The sequence below is a fragment of the Eurytemora carolleeae genome, unplaced genomic scaffold (genome assembly GCF_000591075.1).
Source record: "Eurytemora carolleeae unplaced genomic scaffold, Eaff_2.0 scaffold659, whole genome shotgun sequence".
NCBI classification, from domain to species: Eukaryota; Metazoa; Arthropoda; class Copepoda; order Calanoida; family Temoridae; genus Eurytemora; species Eurytemora carolleeae.
Window position 1 is genome coordinate 48500 of NW_019396552.1, and position 21747 is coordinate 70246.

A 21747-nucleotide genomic window follows, 5' to 3' on the forward strand; every position below is an offset into this window, starting at 1 on the left:
CTTTTTATGATCTTTACAGGAACTTAGAAATAAGTATTGGCTATTCGTGATTAGGGTTTCCATCGAAATTTTCGTTGAACGAAATTTGCGAAAATGAACGAACGAATTTCGTTCAATTTCGTTAAAAATTTTCGCGAATTTCAATTTATTTTCGACGAAATTTTTTACCTCATTTTCGCGAAATTTTTGTTCAACTTTCGTTCGATATTAATCGAAATTTTTCTTTTTCGCATCAAGAAGATTGGGTTTCCCAAACAACACGATTGGAATGATAATTTTATGTAAATTTCATTGCATACCTCTCATCTATTCTATGACTGAATATTTTATGCTTAGATTTGGGTCCACAAATTATTTTACAGTCATACATTTTCTTGAATCAACCGATATGTTTAAATATTGTCTTCCTGATATATCAGGTTTCATGTGTCTCACGTCGATCTTTAACCATTTAAATGTTATTTAATAAATAAGGGAAATAATAATTTTTGTTCAGTTTTGAAATCGTCAATGCATAAAAATTTATGAAATAAATTGTTGATCAGTGATTTTCTACATTTCTATTTTCAGATCAAGTAATTTTGTTTCCAGTTTAATGTTAAACATTAAATATACAGAAAAATATACAGAAAAAGGATGCGACTAAAATGACAACTTGAAAATCTTTAAACTATGAAGATCTGAAGATTGAACTTGGCTTTCTGTCATAAATATTTAGTTCGTTAATGATTAAGCAAAGAAAAAATAAGTTTAAAGCTGCAGGGAACATTCATTGATTTAAGAATTATTAAACAAAGACGCAAAAGATTCTGATTTTTGTTTTAAGTCTCATTGTGCAAAGACGACCGAAAACTCTTATATATGACGATCCAAAGGATAGATTAAGTCTACCGAGTCTTCAGAACAAGTTTACACTTCCAGGGAATTGTGAATTTTCGAAAAACATTAAAAATTTCGTACATTTGTTTCTGAAGTCTCATCCTTTGTGGGTAACCCTTTAGTGTAGTGTTGAACTAAACATTACTAAAAACAAAAATGTTGGTAAAATAAGGTTGAAATTTCGCAAAAATGGGTTGTTGAAAAATTTTCCGAAAAAAATAAGATTTTGAACAAAAGGTCGAAAATTTCTACGAACTTTGCGAAAATTTGTGAACGAAAATTTTTGCGAAAAGGAACGAAAATTTTCGTTTTTGTTTACATTTCCGTTGGCATAACGAGATTTTCGCCAAAGAGATTGAACAAAAATTTGGAAACCCTATTTCTGATTCAAAAGTTTTTAGTAGTACAAATATCTAGCTTAATAATCTATAATGTGTGATAAGTTAAAAATCTAGATTTTAGTCTACACTCATAAATTTTTATCCTCACTTTTTTTCAGGCCAAACAAATTTTTTGACTGCTGCGCACCCCTTATAATTTATCTGTGGTTATTATAACTTTTGAGCCCCCCCCCCCTTTAGAAATTCCTAGCTACGGGCCTGTCAGTGTTAGAAGAAAGGGGTTTTGAGTATATGTCACAAACTTAATTGATTTTCTAATCCCTATCTTTGCACACAATGTTTTGACCAGAGGCCGAAATTAAAGAATTTGAGCCGCAATTTAAATTTAATCTGCGGCTTAAATTTTGTTGTTTCCACTTAAATTTGTATTAAAATTTTCAAGATTTAAACCGGCGCTTAATTGAAACCGTTTTTTTTTGGGATTTGAGACGCGGCTTAAATTCATTAAATTCGGACACAGATATGTCAAACCATAAAATATATTAGCGCAAATAATGTTTAAAATATAAAAGGTTCATGTTATTTTGGTTGAAAAGATAAATTCTATATCAAAATTTTAGTTTAAATTTAGTTGAAGACGACATAATATTTTTGCTTTTAGGTTGAAAATGGTAGGTTACTCGACAATCGATAACCCACAAATTAGTTAAAATCTAGATAATTAGTGAAATTTAGGAAAAAATATTTGAAATATAGACAAATTAGTTAAAATCTAGACAAATTAGTTGAAATCTAATCAATATTAGTTGAAATCTAGATGAATTAGTTAAATCTAGACAAATTATTTGAAATCTAAATAAATTAGTTGAAATCAGATAAATTAGTTGAAATCAGATAAATTAGTTGATATCTAGACAAATTTAGTTGAAATCTAGACAAATTAATTGAAATCAAGTCAAATTAAATTGAAATCTAGATAAATTAGTTGAAATCTTACCAATATTAGTTGAAATCTAAACAATAATATTAGTAAAAAGCTAGAAAAATTAGTAGAAAGCATGAGAAAGTAGTTGAAATCTAGATAAATTAGTTAAGAAATCTAGACAAATTAGTTGAAATCTAGACAAATCAATTGAAATTTGTAAATAAATTAGTTGAAATCTAGACAACGTAGTTGAAATCTTACCAATATTAGTTGAAATCTAGACAATAATATTAGTAAAAAGCTAGAGAAATTAGTAGAAAGCATGAGAAATTAGTTGAAATCTAGATAAATTAGTTAAGAAATCTAGACAAATTAGTTGAAATCTAGACAAATTAATTGAAATCTAGACAAATTAATTGAAATTTGTAAATAAATTGGTTGAAATCTAGACAACGTAGTTGAAATCTTAACAATATTAGTTGAAATCTAGACTATAATAGTAGAGCTAGAGAAATTAGTTGAAATCTAGATAAATTAGTTGAAATCTAGACAACGTAGTTAAAAACGAAACAATGTTAGTTGTTATCTAGACAATATTAGTAGAAAGCAAGAGACATTAGTTGAAATCTAGACAAATTAGTTTATTAGTTGGAATCAAGACAACATAGTTGAAATCAAAACAATATTAGTTGAAATCTAGACAATATTAGTAGAAAGCTAGAGAAATTAGTTGAAATCTAGACAAATTTAGTTGAAATCTAGACAACGTAGTTGAAATCGAAACAATATTAGTTGAAATCAGACAATTTTAGTAGAAAGCTAAACAAATTTGTTGCAATCTTCGACAATTACTCGAAATCTAAAAAAACTATTTTAAATCGAGACAAATTAGTTGAAACCTCGACATATTTGTAAAAATCTAAAAAATATTGAAACATTTTTGTAAGTGGACTGGTACAGGGTAAAGTCTTAAATGTTTCCCGAAATCGGAACTTATGTCTTGAACAATTGATTTAGATAACCAATGTTGGCACTTTTAATTAGAGGATGAATGCTGACATTAAATTTGATTATCCCTGCGGGGTTCGATTATCATAGGATACAAAGCCACTTATGTTTATCCCATGTCGATGTCGAGCGTCAAAAGTCTATTTTTGTTTACCAGACATCTTCGACATCAGAACTATGCTGGTTTGAATTTTTTTCAGGGAGAGGCCTTAATTAACCGCACTGAAGCCGGACAGCCAATCAGCAGTTACAAAATTTTGATGTGAACCGATCTACAATTAGTTAATTCTTATTGGTCGTACCCAGCAGTGATATCCAAAAGAGAGGTTTTCGAAAGTGTCGGTGGATATCGAAATTTCGCAATCAGGTTTAAAGGTATACAATGCCGAGTTTTCAGCTCCGACTTGGACTTCTTAACGAATATTTTAGTAAAAATATCAGTTTCTAGCAACATTTCTTTAAAAGAGAAAGAACACAGACGACATTCCATCAAATTTTTAGTTCCACTTAACACTATTAATATCTCACGGCCTTTTACATCTATAGATTGAACAAACACATTTATTCAGTATTACATAACAGAAATATGAACAGGATAATATTAATTCAGTTTTTGATATTAGTTTCTTTCAATCTTGGTAGACGCTTTACAATCCACAAATTAGAAAGTTAACATTACATCTAGTTTAAATCCCTTCAGAGGGTATAAAAAGGTACATCTAGATAACTTGGATAAAATCAGTGCAGATATTAGTGTAAAGGTTTCAAAAAAGACCATAGTTGGTGAAATTATCTATGTACACTTGAAGAGTTACCCGAAAAGGAGAAGTTAAATGACAACCTAAAACTTCAACAATTAGAAATATATCATATTTGAATGCTGAAATTTGTTTTCAAAAATTAATCAAATTATTCAGAAACTTTATGAATTAAGAATGGAGGAAAAACTACAGGAAAATTCCGTACAGTCGTCTCTGAAGACGAATCCTTTGTGGGTAACCCTGTATGTACAAGTTTTATAGATAGGCCGGTTCATTGAAGCACGATTTTACATACATATAATCACACTTTTAGGGTATAGGATGGATTAGATCAACAATCAAAATCTTTTTTAAAATGAGAAACATTCTATAAAAAAATAAGAAGATATATTTTCTCAAGATTTTAAATTTCCTCGAAAATTTCCTTTTTTTTAATAACTATTGAAAGAAAATCTGTAAACAAAGGAAATTTGAATTTTTAAGCACCCCCCCCCCCCCCTCACCAATTTCTAAAGTAAACATAAAACAGTAAATATAAACCTGTTTCAAAATTTTCTTAGAACAGTAACTAAAGATTTTATTTAAATAAAATGTCAACTTTCAAGATGAAAAGATTTTCAAAGGAATACGAAAAGAAAGAATTGCCAAGGTTTTACATTTTACTTTAAAACTTGCAATAAATAATATTACAACAACATGAACACATTTTTAATACTTTAAAATTGAAATATATGGAGTGCAACTATATTTAACTGTGTAAGGTTATATAAAGACAGTGTACACTAAAATTGATACATGGATCCAAGCTCATATAAGGGTTATTTGTTTTTAAATTTGTCTCAGAACATTTAATAAAATTATAGATTCGAAGCCAAGTTTCGAAATTTAACATCGAAACCAAGACAGTCTAAACCTCGACGACCATTTTTGTGTGAATATCCGTGTTTCCAACAACATTGCAAAACTCTTCAAAGTTTATCTTCCCATCATTATCCTGAAAACATATTTAGATATTCATTTCATACACTTTTACGATGGGGGGAGGGAGGGAACCCCCGGACGCCATGAGCCTCCGCTATGCAGACACGAGCCTCCCAGAGTTGCTAGGCAGACCAAGCCTCCGCTTTGCAGAAATGAGCATGCGCAACACATCAAAACGTCCTTGTGTAATACAGGAGGTTTTTTAAAATTTGTGTTTTAAGTTTAAATAAAATATTTTTTTGAAATATTTAGACACAGTGGCTTCTCAAAGAGGAGAAGTATTTATTAATTATCATAAATTATTATGACTAATAAAATGGTATCTAAAACTTTAAACATTTTTTACACGAAAAGGAAAATATTTAGAAAAAAAATTTGAATTAAATTGAATTTCATCTTTTATAATCTTTGATTTTAGCGATACCTTTTTTTGAAGTTTAAATTAAATCTAAAAATATTGTAGTTATTATTTAATTCTTGACATTTTTCAAAAAAAAAACGTATTGTTTAAATCAAAGATTACAACAAAACAAACCAAGTTTACTCTAGAAATATTTCTCTAAATATCTTCCTTTCTGCGTCAGAAATGTTTAAAGTTTTAATATAAATCTTATAAACCACTTTATTAGTCCATATATGTTTCTAATCATGATAATCAATGAACAACTCTAATCTACTCTAATCTACGTCAAAAAAAATTGTTAAAAATTTTCATCACTCATAAAAACCAAGATTTAAAAAAAGCTGTGGTGTATGGTGTAGGCTCGTTTTCTGCATAGCGGCAGAGGCTCATGGCGTCCGGGGGTTCCCTCCCTAATTGGGGGGGGGGGGGGTCCACCACACCCTATTGTTTTTCACTATAAGGGCAAAATTATAAGTGGAATTTATGAATCGAATGATCCTTAAATTTTTAAAATGCCTTTAGATCAAAAATTGCTGTTCGTTATCATAAACAAAATGTTAAAAATTCGTTAAGCAGTTCAATATTTCAAACAAAAAATTTTAAAAAATATAAAAAACTTACCTTATCATGGAAGAGAATGGTTTTATCAACGATCTGCTGGAGCTGTGTATCCTTTAGGTTGCTTCCTACCATCATCTTAAGCACCTATAACAGAAATCACTTTCTCAAAAATTCTATTTTAAAATAAAGTGTATTAATTTTCAAAAAATTATTTTTTATTTAAAAATAAGAAAAACCAAGTTTGTGTTAAACAAACTTTAAATCAATTTTACCTGGAACAGTTCTCCATTAGAGATAAACCCGTCGTTGTCCATGTCATAGATCCTAAAAATTTATTTTAAAAAACTGTATTTCAAATGTATCCCAGAGCCCGAAATTTAAAAGAGTATCGCTGAACGAAACTCTCGAATTTCCTTTTTGGGGTCTTAGGATTTTGTAGATTTTGATATAAGAGATTCGAAAAAAAAGGAGAATATGAAGAAACTAAATGAAATATTATTTTATGACAAAAATATTGATATCCACAAAACTGCCTAACCCCATCCGTAAAACCCTAGTTTTAAAACTGGGTTTCATAACGATACCCTTAAAACTGGTTTTCATAACGATACCCTGTCTTAAGTTTTGGGGTTTGTTATTAGTAAGATACAAATGTGAATAAAACTTGAACAGAAACATAATTTTTGGAGGGAAAAATTTGTTTAAGAGGGTAGGGGAAAGTTCAGGAAAATTTATACCCCTGCAATAAAATTTACAAGAAAAAATACAATAAACGAGAAAAAAGATAAGGATTTTACGAGCTGTATATTTCCAGTGGATTTGACTGTAATCCTCAATAATTGTAGAAAGTATAAAATAGTATAAATAAAGGTTAGAACTAAATCTGATATTGTCCATATTACATTAATATATACAACTATTAGAAAAATTATATTTAAAAATTTGATTTTTCAACTTTTCCCAAAGAAAAACAAATAGTTCTGTATTTGGACTTGTAATATTGAGATTAAATTTTGTATATTAAGATCTCAATAAAAGCACAAATTTGTCCTAAAATGTAACTTTACAGATACTTAACATTTTTATAGATCTTTGCAACCTGATGGTGTTAGCCTTTAATTCTTCAAACTTTGATTAATGGATTTTACTAATTCATACTTGAAATATCCAAGTTACTAGATTTGGGGTTGCGATGACAAAAATTATAGAAAAATTGAAAATAAGACAACTAATTAGTTTCTTTGAGTCATTTATACCTCGAATCTTGGTTCGCTTTTCCTCAGCTCGAGATGTTTTTAAACTTTTGAAAGGCACAAAAAAAGCTTTTCTAGAATGCTGTCTATAGTACCTGAATGCGAACTTGAGTTTTGACTCCATATCCCCCTTGGCGCTAAAGTGTGATAATCCCTGAAAATTTAATTTTATAAATTTTTATAACTTTAAGTAAAGAAGCATCTCAATTTTTTTGTTTCATTTAATTAAAAACGGAAGAAAATTCAATCTAATTTTCAAATTTTTAAAGAAAAAAAGAAAAAAAAACCTTATTTTCTTGTTTTAAGGAAAAAGGCCTCAATTTTAATTTTATTAAACTTTATTTTTAGAACAAGATATAAAAAAAGATTATAAGCAGTAAAAATGTAAATTTAAATTGTAATTCACTATATTTTTGTAAGACAAGCAATTAAAAACTCTACTCTGAAAATGTTTTATTCTACAATCAATAATTTTGATGCGATACAAGTTCTACCAATTAAGAAATAATAACATAAACATCATTTTTAATTAAAAAAAATATCAATGAGAGAATTAATTCCGCTTAATACTCGTTATTACGCTGAAAAAAGTATACGCGTCAGATAAAATAATCTAATATTTCTTGTTTCATGGAAAACAGAATAATTAATTTCAGATTGATGGATCACTTAATTTTCAGAGACTTATTGTAGAAGAAACTATAAAGGCGCGTCAAGTTGTCAAAATAAGAGTTTTTCTTTTTTGAGAAACCAAGATCAAAGAAACGGGGTTTCTTTTTGTGAAAAACTTAATGATATAATTACACGTTTGTAAATAAACACGATGTAAAGAGATAAAATAGCAATTTCTTTGATTATTGACAAAACAAGTAATATTTCTCTTATTTTAACAGAAAACGGTTTTTATCTGGAATCTGTTGTTGACTGAGAAGTCAACTCCCAGATATTCAAAAATTTTCTTTAGAGAACATATCTTAGAAATATAGATGCCAAAATTAAAATTCAAAATTAAACAAATTAAACGAACAAATTCAAGTGACGCTCCAGTAAATTTAGATGGCAATGCATGATTTACAGATTCACCTGACCAAGACCAAAATAAATATGCCAAGTCAGATAGACAACGTTATTTGAAATATTTTCAAGTCAGAAATAAAACGTTATTTGCTATATTTTCAAGTCAGATATAAAACGTTATTTGATATATTTTCAAGTCAGATATACAACGTTATTTGATATATTTTCAAGTCAGATATTAAACGTAATTTGATATATTTTCGAGTCGAATATATGACGTTATTTGATATATTTTCAAGTCAGATATACAACGTTATTTGATAAATTTTTAAATCAGATATACAACATTATTTGATATATTTTCATGTCAGATATAAAACGTTATTTGATATATTTTCGAACGTTATTTGATATATTTTCGAGTCAGAAATACAACGTTATTTGATATATTTTCAAGTCAGATATACGACGTTATTTGATATATTTTCAAGTCAGATATAAAACGTTATTTGCTATATTTTCAAGTCAGATATAAAACGTTATTTGAGATATTTTTAAGTCAGATATACAACGTTATTTGATATATTTTCAAGTCAGAAATAAAACTTTACTTGATATATTTTCAAGTCAGATATACAACGTTATTTGCTATATTTTCAAGTCAGATATAAAACGTTATTTGATATATTTTCAAGTCAGAAATACAACGTTATTTGATATATTTTCAAGTCAGATATACAACGTTATTTGATATATTTTCAAGTCAGATAAACAACGTTATTTGAAAGTCAGATATACAACGTTATTTGATATATTTTCGAGTCAGATTTAAAACGTTATTTGTTGTATTTTCAAGTCAGATATACAACATTATTTAATATATTTTCGAGTCAGATATAGGACGCTATTTGATATATTTTCAAGTCTGATATTAAACGTAATTTGATATATTTTTGAGTCGAATATATGACGTTATTTGATATATTTTCATGTCAGATATACGACGTTATTTGAAATATTTTCATGTCAGATATAAAACGTTATTTGATATATTTTTGAGTCAGATAGACAACGTTATTTAATATATTTTCGAGTCAGATATACAACATTATTTGATATATTTTTAAGTCAGATATACAACGTTATTTGCTATATTTTCAAGTCAGATATAAAACATTATTTGATATATTTTCAAGTCAGATATAAAACGTTATTTGCTATATTTTCAAGTCAGATATACAACGTTATTTGATATATTTTCAATTCAGATATACAACGTTATTTGATATATTTTCAAGTCAGATATAAAACGTTATTTGATATTTTTTCATGTCAGATATAAAATGTTATTTAATATAATTTCGAGTCAGATATTCGTTATTTGATATATTTTAAAGTCAGATATACAACGTTATTTGATATATTTTCGATATAAAACGTTATTTGTTGTATTTTCGAGTCAGATATACAACGTTATTTAATATATTTTCGAGTCAGATATAGGACGCTATTTGATATATTTTCAAGTCAGATATACAACGTTATTTGATATATTTTCGAGTCATATATTGGACGCTATTTGATATATTTTCAAGTCTGATATTAAACGTAATTTGATATATTTTCGAGTCGAATATATGACGTTATTTGATATATTTTCAAGTCAGATATACAACGTTATTTGATAAATTTTCAAGTCAGATATAAAACGTTATTTGATATATTTTCAAGTCAGATATAAAACGTTATTTGATATATTTTAAAGTCAGATATACAACGTTATTTGATATATTTTCGAGTCAGATATAAAACGTTATTTGTTGTATTTTCAAGTCAGATATACAACGTTACTTAATATATTTTCGAGTCATATATAGGATGCTATTTGATATATTTTCAAGTCAGATATACAACGTTATTTGATATATTTTCAAGTCAGAAATAAAACGTTATTTGATATATTTTCGAGTCAGATATAGGACGCTATTTGATATATTTTCAAGTCTGATATTAAACGTAATTTGATATATTTTTGAGTTGAATATATGACATTATTTGATATATTTTCAAGTCAGATATACGACGCTATTTGATATATTTTAGATCAGAAAAAGGTTTCAAATGAACCTTTGCAAATTTGGCATCTTTAAAGGGGATGGTGGAGTTGGCACATTTGATGTAGGGGGGGGGGGCCTGCCTTCATTTGTGGATCAAATCTTCCAATTTTTTGGATGCACGCCTAATTAGGATTCGAAATTCCTATAACAAAATAAAATTGAACTTTATTGACCTCTAATGACCTCTAATGACCTCTAATGACCTCTAATGACCTCTAATGACCTCCACAAATAGAAAATATTTCAAATATTACTTAATGCATATCATACGAAAGCTAGGAACCCAGGGAATCCAGTAGTAGCAACAGATCCAGTGACCTTCTAATGACCTCTTACGACCTCTAATGACCTAAATGACCTCCAAAAATGAAAATGTTTTAACTATGGCTTTATGCATATCAAACGAAAGCGAGGAATCCCAGGAACACAGTTGCAGCAACGAATCCAGTGTTTGACGTTCTACTGACCTCTAACGACCTCTAACGACCTCTAATGACCGAAATGACCTCCAAAAATGAAAAGGTTTTAACTATGGCTTTATTCATATCAAACGAAAGCTAGGAACCCAGGGAATACAGTAGTAGCAACAAATACAGTGTATGACCTTTTAATGACCTCTTACGACCTCAAATGACCGAAATGACCTCCAAAAAGGAAAATGTTTTAACTATGGCTTTATGCATATCAAGCGAAAGCAAGGAATCCAGAGAATACAGTAGTAGCAACAAATCCAGTGTTTGACCTTCTAATGATCTCTAATGACCTCTAATGAACTCTAATGTCCTCCACAAATTGAAAATATTTCAACTATGGCTTTTATGCATATCAAACGAAAGCTAGGAACCCAGGGAATACAGTAGCAGCAACAAATCCAGTGTTTAACCATCTTATGATCTCTAACGACCTCTAATGACCTAAATGACCTCAAAAAATGAAAATGTTTGAACTATGGCTTTATGCATATCAAACAAAAGCTAGGAACCCAGGCAATACAGTAATAGCAGCAATGAATCCAGTGTTTGACCATCTAAGCCATTGTTAAAAAAATTTCATTTTTGGAGGTCATTTAGGTCATTCGAGGTCATTATTAGGTCAAACACTGTATTTGTTGCTACTGCTGTATTCCCTGGATTCCTATCTTTCGTTTGATATGCATAAAGCCATAGTTAAAATATTTTCATTTTTGGAGGTCATTTGGGGTCATTAGAGGTAGTTAGAGGTCATTACAAGGTCAAACACTGGATTTGTTGCTGCTACTGGATTCCCTGGGTTCCCAGCTTTCGTTTGATAAGCATAAAGCCATAGTTGAAATATTTTCTATTTTTGGAGGTCATTAGAGGTCATTAGAGGTCATTAAAGTTCAATTTGATTTTATTATAGGAATTTCGATCACTAATTAGGCGTGCACCCAAAAAATTGGAAGATTTGAACCAAAAATGAAGGCAGGCCCCCCCCCCCCCCCTACATCAAATGTGCCAACTCCACCATCCCCTTTACTTATTATTATTATTATTATTATTGTTACAGTCCCTTCAACACTGGAAAAAGTCAGCTTTATTTTCTAGTTTTTTTGTTCTAAATAACGGGAAGAAACAGTTTTCAATTGAAAGAAATTTTACAAATTTAAAAATGTCAAATTTCCTTTTCTTTAATTTATCTGTCATCATGTCATGGTTTCCCTTGGTCACGGTGTTAAGAAAAAGCGATAAGTCGATATTTGAAATTCAGTTTTGCTGACTTAGGAAACATTCAATCACCACTCGACCGAGTATTTTTAGGGGGGGGGGAGGGAATTAAGTGTTTTTAACAATACTATAATAACAGAAATAAACAACCTCTCAAAAATGTTAATTTGAAAAATATATTTTAGTTATTTTTTTAACCCTTGTCCATCAATGCCACCCACCAAGCAATGAGGAAACAGAAGTCTATGGTTAAACTGTAGAGAGTAAATAAACCCATTGAGCACTAAATTGAAGCCAAAAGAATGAGACTGTAAAGACGATCTAAAACAAGGGGCGTACTGGGGTGAGTGCTGGAACTCTGGAAACCCTAGACATGTCACCCTAGCCAAAATTCGTTCAAATAGACTTTCATCTTATTAACAATTTTTTCGCGAGGTTTTGTTTTAAATTCCAGAGCAAGCTGTAACCTTAAGTTGAGGAAATTATTATTAAGGAATGTGCAGGGTTTGGGAGAAAAGAGTATGGGCCGGGTTGGGAACCGGGAAAACAGGGTTGCAGATATTAGGGGATGCAGCCANTGTGCCTCTGTCTGGATCTCATGTGAAGATCCTTGGGTTAAGTTAAGTCTTATGGCTTACATATAATCTTTTAATGGCTTGTTTAATGATTTGGCAAACTACAGTTGAACAGACTCGTGAAAATACGAAAAACCCAGAGTAACTTCAGGACAGTCGTCTCTGAAGACTCATCCTTTAAACCAATTAATGAAACTTCTTATACAGAAAATATGAAAAAATGATATACATGATAAATATAGAATATATCAGATAGTAGGTATAGGAAACGGGATAAATAACGGATATACGATCTAATTTCAGTATGATATATTATAGTTCAATACATGTGCATATCTTAAATGCATGAACTAACCACAGATCTGACAGATATTTATAAAGAAAATTCGTTAATTAGAAGTAAAAAAGAATAGCCCATTTTGTATTAAATACAAGGGGAGGGGGCACGAATTTAGAATTGAACACATATTACAACGGACATCATCCATGCAATGCTAACAGAAATATTTACGAAATCTTAGCACTCTGGATGTTTTTTAGGCAACATTGGTAACGATTTGTATCATTATAATTTAAAGATGTTAATTTGTTGCTCTTTTCCCACTTGTTGCTCTTTTCACCACTTGTTGCTCTTTTTCCACTTATTACTACTCTTTTCACCACTTGTTGCTCTTTTTCCACTTATTACTACTCTTTTCACCACTTGTTGCTCTTTTTCCCACTTATTTACTTAAAATAAAGTTCTAATCTTTTCTAGAAAATGTGAACAAGATTCTACAAGATGCCGCGCATTCTTTTCTCCGGAAATTGTTTTCAAGATGAAAGAGAGGCGGTAAATTAAGACGCCTCGGCTCGGACATATTTACAATTCAGAAGTTTAACAGAGGGGGGGGGGCGCTAATCCAACCCCTAGAAAATACGAAAATACTTTGAATTTACGGAGGATTAAACCCTGCTGCTTGGGTAGAAGGTACATACGTATTAAAGCTTGGAGAAAAACAAAGAAGTTGAATTAAACAAATGCGCTGAACTAAAGAAAATAGTTTAACTAAAGAGATGAGTTCAGCTAAACAAATAAGGCGTTTAAAAAGATCGTACCTGGATAAACTCCTTGAAATCAACTTCGCCATTACCATCATCATCAAATATATCTATCACTCTTCTGTAAAAAAAAACTGGGTTAAGAAATAATATAAAGACTAAATCCCTTTTATAAAAATCCCTTTTTTAAAGACTAAATCCCTTTTATAAAAATCCCTTTTTTAAAGACTAAATCCCTTTTATAAAGACTATATCCCTGTTATAAAGACTATATCCCTGTTATAAAGACTAAATGCCCTTTAAGACAAAATCCCTTTTATAAAGACTAAATCCTTTTATAAGACTAAATGCATCTTATTAAGACTAAATCCCTTGTATGAAGATTAAATTTCTTTAATAAAGACTAAATCCTTATTCCATAAATAAAATATCTTTTTGAAAAATAAAATCCCTTTTACCTGACAAGGGGATTCTGCTGGAGCTCTGGGAGAGACATGAACTCTTCAATTGACAGGCTTCCAGATCCATCGAGGTCCAACTTTTTAAACCTAGAAATTTTATTCATTAAAACAGGTCTAACTTTTTAAAACTAGAAATTTATTCATCAAAACAGGTCCTAATTTTTAAACCTAGAGATTTATTCATTAATACAGGTCCAACCTTTTAAACCTAGAGATTTATTCACTTATACAGGTCCAACTTTTTAAACCTAGAGATTTATTCATTAATACAGGTCCAACTTTTTAAACCTAGAGATTTAATTATTTGTCAAGATCCTGTTTAAATCTTATCAATTCCAATCAATCCGGACTAATCCCAATCAATCCGGATCTAACTTTCTAGACCTAAATATATCTTTATCAATCCAGAGACTGAAGCTTCTTATTTTGGAGTAGCGTTTATTCCCGTCAAATGAACTAGGTATTTCCGCAATTTGCATTACATAAAAAAATTAAAACTGAGGTACATCGTATGCACATAGCAGTTACGTTTCCAATTCGCTGTTGTTGCCCTTAGTTTAGACTTTTTCTGCCCACAAAACTGGTTTGACATGAGCAGCCCGACATTTCAAACTTACAGCGTAAGCTTTTAAATCAAATTGTTTTTGTTTTACTCTGGTGGGGAGGCCGGGGAAAGGAACCATCTAACAGATATAATACAAGAATTTTAAATAAAAAAATATAAGAGTTCTGCCCTCTGTTCCATCCCTACCGGTGTGGATATTTTTACATAAAAATATTTTAAAAATCTTTCTATTAATCAGAAATAGTTAGATCTACTTCAAATATAAAAGCTTTTGCGCGGAAAGAGTGAAGAGAAAATGAAATATTAATCCACTTCAAATTTAAGTTTATAATATAAAATTTTATATTTGGTCCAATACAGGCTACAGTTTAAACTAAAATAATTTGGATGGGTTTTACTTTTCGTTTAGAATTTGACAACTGCTGAATACAAAAATTAACACAATTTCATTTTCAATAATTCACGAATCAAATATTGGATTTCAAAACCATATTTTATTTTTTAATAATTTAAAATATCAAAATATGTAAATTTTCAAATTCAATGAACTGTCGTTGCAATTTCAAGTGAGCTTATGATATTTCAGAGAGTTCGCTCAATCCCAAATGGAACAATTCAAACCTTTTTCACAGGTCCAAAGTATGTAGTTGTTTTCTAGCTTAAGAAGTGTTCAATTCTGACAATTAGATTTATGCTGCCGGCAGCATAAATCTAAAACATAAATCTAAAACTCACTTTTAAGCATAAACCACCATTGAAAATAATTGTGTCTATTAAAGTTCAAACATGGATCAATTATTCTTTCTTGTTAAAAAAAACCGTTGTGAATCAGTCATACTGCTTTCTTCAAATGGAGAGTAGTTTGAAAAAATGGTCACAATCCATTATACTTAGGAATATTCATAAAAAAATGTGTGGGAGAGAGTGAGAGCAAGAAGAAGAGAACTAGCAATTCAGAGAAATGAATTTTTAAACGAGATCAAATATTTATGTAGAAATACTAAAATATTCCAAACTTTCCTCTGTAAGATACTACTCGTACTTTAAAAAAGGGAAATTAGTTTATATTTATAAAAATGTAGATGGAAATTTAATTATTTTTAAACATATAAATATGTATTTGGAGTTTAAAATATGTATCTAAGTTAACTCTGAAAGGATCTCAGAAAATATTTCAAAGGGGTATCAGAAATATATCACAAAGGAATTCGGAGGGACACAGAAATTAACAGAAATGTTAAGAAAGAAACACAATAACAGACACTGACAGACACTGACAGACACTGACAGACTCTGACAGACTCTGACAGACTCTGACAGACTCTGACAGACACGAAAGTGACACGAAAGTGACACGAAAGTGACACGAAAGTGACACGAAAGTGACACGAAAGTGACACGAAAGTAACACGAAAGTAACGCGAAAGTGACTGCAGGTAAGTAACAGAAGGTAACATAATGTATCAAAATGTATTAAAATGTAACAAAATGCAACAGAAAGTATCATTAGTGTCAGAAAGTGACAAAAGTATAAGAAAGTAACAAGTATCAGAAAGTACTTCGAGTTCCATAATCAGAATAAGAAGTCAGAAACCCACATATATTTCAGAACCTGCATACAAATTTTAATAAAAGTTAAAAACTTTATTTCAAACTGAGATTATTGACAAAGGTTGATTAAATCTGTCTACTGAATGAATCTATGATTTGGAGGCTGTATTGTGAATACCATATATATTTTATTCATGATCCGGGGGNAACAAATCACTTTTTCTTTCTATTTCACCAAACTTTTCAAATATCTCAGTTCTTATATACAAAATAAAGGAAGAATATTTTCAAACATCTCAGTTCTTATCTCCCAAAACTCTAAAGAATATTTTCAAATATCTCAGTTCTTATCTCCCAAAACTCTAAAGAATATTTTCAAATATCTCCGTTCTTATTTACTACACAAGTCTGCCAAATACCAAAACTATGAAGAATATTATCAAATATCTCAGTTCTTATTTACAACATAAATCTGCAAAAACTAAGAATATTCTCAAATATCTCGGTTCTAATTTAAAACAAAAATCTGCCAAATCTCTAAAAATTATTATCAAATATCTAGCAGGAGATAAAAACTCTGGAGGGATAGTTCCAAGAATTATATCTTGTGAAGTAAAGTATTCGTTGATAATCTTTGATAAAAAGGTGATTTTTGTTGTTGTTTCATTTTAATATGAATAACTAATGGGTAACGAATCAAAGTTTTAAAAAAAACAGTTTTAAAATTTGGCCCACCGACAACTATTTTAATTTTTAAATAAAATTCTCGACGTTAAAAAAATAGTTAATATTTTGTTTGTAAAAAAGTAAATGAAAATGGCTGAATTAAAAGGTGTCACATACCATTCTTAAATTCTTTTTATGTTCCATTTTCCAATGTAATTAATTCACAAAGACACCTTTATTAAAGTAGAATTGTTCTGGCCTTGAAAAATGTGGTTAAAAGCATTTATCCCCCCCCATACCATAAAAAAAAACTTTTTTAATAATAATTAAACTCAATCAAATTTACGCACTATATTGATGAGTGCAAGTGGGCGTTTTTACGCACTATATTGATGAGTGCAAGTGGGCGTATTTACGCACTATATTGATGAGTGCAAGTGGGCGTATTTACGCACTATATTGATGAGTGCAAGTGGGAGTATTTACGCACTATATTGATGAGTGCAAGTGGGCGTATTTAAGGGACTGTAACCGTAAATGTAAGTGACCCTACATGACAAAATTCACAACGGTACCTTGTAAAGCTATCTTAAATTAAACTAGAATAAAAGATTAAACGTTTATAGATTAAAAAAAAAATAATTCAAAAGCGACTTGCGCAGTTCTACAGCAGGACAACGAATAAAAATTACCAGAATTTAACATTTTTAAACTTAGCATAATCGACTACATGTTCTTTAATATTAAAGGGAGTGTTCGCGAAAAATATATGGAAGGGGGTATAGGCTTAATGCGATAAAAAAGCGCTTTTGATCGCTACTAATCTTACTTCTATCTGTTGCGTCTATAAGGAGAAAATTGTTAAAAACGACTAACACCGAATAACGTAGTGTCCATACAAATTCAGAAAGATGTGACATACGACTTAGACCATAAAAAAATCTATTTAATTTAAAACAAATCATTCAGATATTTACAACCTATAGTCATCGGTTATCTTTCGCCACATTTGTATATAATTGATTTTTCATAATATGTTTTAATTTTTGGTAATGAAGACGACATTTTCATATTTTCCAGGAATGTTCGAAAACAAGTTGTAAGCTATATATTATTTTAAAAAATAAAATCAGAATTTTTGTATCTCTTTGCAAGTGAAATTTCAGTTAAATTTCAAATGCAATTATCAAACCAATTGAACTTTAATAAAAGATTTCGTACTTTTAATACATGCGTAGATTGATCACAAAATATATTTACATTAATATTATCTATCCATTAATGTGAATAGAATGTGAAATTAACCAAACAGGTCTAACTTAATGTGCACATTAATTAACGTTGGCAGTTAATATATTAGTTAATGCCCAGCAGCAAACACTATCTGCATAATTTGTATTAATATTTTAACACCATGATACGTGTATGCCTAAAGGAAAAGCCAACAAATTAGTAATTAGTTCCTGTCTGCTATATAGAAAAATGGGGTTCATAATTAATATATTATCATAATTTTCCATGGGCAGAAAAAAGGTAATTTGAAGAAAAACATGTCAAACATATGTTTGATCAATGTTCATGTATCTGTGTAAAATTATATTCTTCATTCAAAAATAAAATGTAATATGCGCGAAAGTTATATAAGCGCAATTTTTTTTTTCAGAAAATGTGATGGCATAAAAAAATACTGAGGTTTTGTATTAAAATATAAATCTTTTGTTTAAATACACAAGGGCGTATACAGGAGGGGGGCAAGGGGGCAGTGCCCAACCCTACAGCTGTAGAGGGACTCAGAGCTATCACACTTTTTTTTTATGAACCTAGGATTAGACTCAGCAAGGGCGTATTCAGGGGGGGCAGTGCCCCTCCCCCTAGAACTCAGAGCTTTCATACTTTTCAAATCTTAAACTGAAGAGTGAAGAACTTTTAAAAAATTAGTTTGCTGTGCATTCAGTGCACTAAGAAGATTGAATATGTGGACCAGAGCCACCATGAGAGAAGTCCGAATGAAAAATCTATTTAGAATGCACATTCATCCTAATCGGATGGGCGCTATCAGGGATAGCAAAGTAAAACAATTATTTTTAAATGCCAAACCAGGAAGGCTCGAGTTTGAAGGTAGAAGACCATTCTTAGGTTTTTTAATTTGGATTTAATTTATTTTATTCATTGCACCACCGTTTTGTAATTTTTCTATTTATTACAACCTAGCTGAAGTGCCAGGCGGCCCTTGGAATTTTAAAAATCGAATTAAAACAAAAAAACTTATAATTTATTTGGCTTATGTCATCCCAATAGTATTCATGAGTTTCCTCACTAAAATTCAGCCCAATTGATTCAGCCATTTGGCCAGCCATAACAAACATATTAATGAACCAAGAGCTTTATTATATAGATTACAATTGTACTCCTACTTTTCAAAACTTTCAAAACGGAAACTACAAGTCATAATTATTTTCTGGACCTCAGAATTACATGCAAGGTAATTGGACTGTATGTGCTTAATTAAAGCATCTTTTACTCATGTCTGATATCCAAGAAGCCAAATGTTTTGAATTTACCGTTCAAATTTTGCCCCCCCCCCCCCCGTAGGAGCTCCTAGCTTCTGAAATTAATTTCAGAACATTTTATTTTATTTAAACCTAAAATAATTTCAGAATATGTTTTATATGAACCAAAAAATCATTTCAGAATTTTAAATTATATTTTTTAAACTGAAAATCACTTCAGATTATGAAAATTTATTCAAACCTGAAAATCATTTCAGAATTTTTAATTATATTTAAACCTGAAAATCACTTCAGATTATGAAAATTTATTCAAACCTGAAATCATTTCAGAATTAAAATTATATTTCAACCTAAAATTCATTTAAAAATATGAAGTATACATTTATATGCACTCCGCACATCACTGTGTAATATTATAAAAATTATTGAAAAGAGGAGAAGATTATTATTTTTGATTAATTTTTTCATATTTTTCATAAATCAATATTTTCCAGATTGTCCTCATGAAATTTGAGGAAGAAGTCGGTTTAGGAGATATTTACATCGAAAATCGAGCCGAACAGGAAATTTAAAATCTTAATTATAAGTTCATCATTCAGGGAACAAAACTTTTAAAACTTTGTACAGGAAACCTTAAGTTTACATATGGAGGACATGTCTAAATAAATAGAATGTTTAAACGAGAGGGGTTGTGTTTTTAAAACTATACCACATAGCGTAGAAAAATAATATTTGTCTTTAAAAATAAATCTTGTCTTTAACTAAATTAAAGACAAGCACTTTTTAAAACGAAAAATATGGTCAAAAAACACACCCGATTTTTTCCAATAAAATATTATTGATTACTAGCTGAGTGCCCGGCGTTGCCCGTGAAATTTAAAAAACCGAATTCTAAAAAAAAATCTAATTCTTTTAGCAATTTTCCTAATTCAATAAAGCCAACCAATTTTATCTATCCGTTTAGCCCGCTGCAGCTAGCACATAAATATATATTTATGAGCAAAGATTATAGATTTCATAAATCAATTTTGTTTGACATGACATCAAAATCACGATAAAAAACCTATTTAGACCAAATAGATTCCAGTACAATAGATGGCAACGTAGAATTTGTACATTCTCAGTACAGCTGTAACATGAGGTCACGGTGACCGACAAATTTGACTCTTATGACGTCGTCGTAAATAATAGGTCCGTTTCTCTGTTGACACCTATTGTTACTACTTGATAGTCTATTTGATTTAGACTAGAAATTGATAACATTTAATATCAAAAAGCTCTTTAAATGTATGCATAATTTTATAATTTAAAAATTTAAGGTCATTAAAATAAAAATTCAATTCTGTTACTTTTCCTTCCTTGCGTGCTAAAACCATCTTAAGACCGCCTTTGAAGCAGAAATTTGCTTTAAAAGAAATGAAAATTTAAAAATTCCAGTCTTATCAAAGAACTTAACTATATTGAACACATGAAAGAAACTAAGGCAAATAACATAAAATTTCTTATTTTTGCTTAGAAAATACTACAACAAAAAATTTAGGCTTTTAGATGCTAAAATATGAGAAGGTAACCTATAATGATAAATATCATAATAAACTTGAATAATATGCACATATGTCAATAACTAAAAATAATTGTAATGATTTAACTTTATTAATATTTGTGTCTGTTTTTCGCTTCTTTTATCACTAAAATAACCTATAAATAAAAGGTAAATCTTGTAAATAAAAGGAAAACGTTTCTAGGAATTGGATGTTTGTTTATTTTCTGCTAAAACAAGAGATATAGGTCATAAATAAATCAATAAGCAAGAATCAGTGGCCACTATCCCCTCCAGCCCCGCCATNGCTGAAGATAAACCAAAAATTATGTGATTAGGTTGCATTATTATCAAGTAATAAAAATAAAAAAATTTAAAATTTCTTTTAAAATTCAAAAAGATAACAAAACTCGTCAAGAATCGTCCAAATAAGTCCAAAATTTTAGTCCAATTCGTCCAACTGAGTCAATTTTAGTCCAATTTGTCCAAAGTTGCGAGAAAAAAAACATTTTACCTTTTTCCTAGTCTTCTTATTTCGTCTGCATCAAACGCTGTGCAGTCCATAGGCAGGGATCCTTCCACATTTCCCATTTTTAACCAATCTGAAAAAAAAACACATTAAATTTCCCATATCTAAAAGAGATTTATATAAAATTCAATTACGAATTTTCGTCGAAACCCCTATATTAATTCGCAAAAATTTTCGATAAGCCATTTGGGTATCACGAAATATGAAAATAGGGTCGAGCAAAGAACTTCTCAAAAATCATATTCCGAATTTTGAAAATTTCGGTGTAAACCCACCAAGAGGTGGAAGATGAGAATCAAGGTTAAAGAGAATGCGGGGGAAAGATAAAAATTTTCAAAATTTAATTTATCTATGATATAAAACAAATTATATTCAATT

General features: G+C 29.7%; 1 protein-coding gene across 1 annotated transcript; it reads right to left on the reverse strand.

Moving 5' to 3' along the window:
* Positions 1–4642: 4642 nt before the first annotated feature.
* On the reverse strand, positions 4643–21442 carry LOC111705365 (calcineurin subunit B type 1). Its single transcript, XM_023477882.1, has 7 exons — positions 21355–21442; positions 14006–14095; positions 13605–13668; positions 7208–7266; positions 6132–6183; positions 5920–6003; positions 4643–4908 (listed from the first exon to the last, which is right to left on the reverse strand). Exons 1-7 carry the CDS (start codon positions 21429–21431, stop codon positions 4822–4824), a joined length of 513 nt encoding a protein of 170 aa, XP_023333650.1. The 5' UTR covers positions 21432–21442; the 3' UTR covers positions 4643–4821.
* Between the last annotated feature and the right edge of the window lie 305 nt (positions 21443–21747).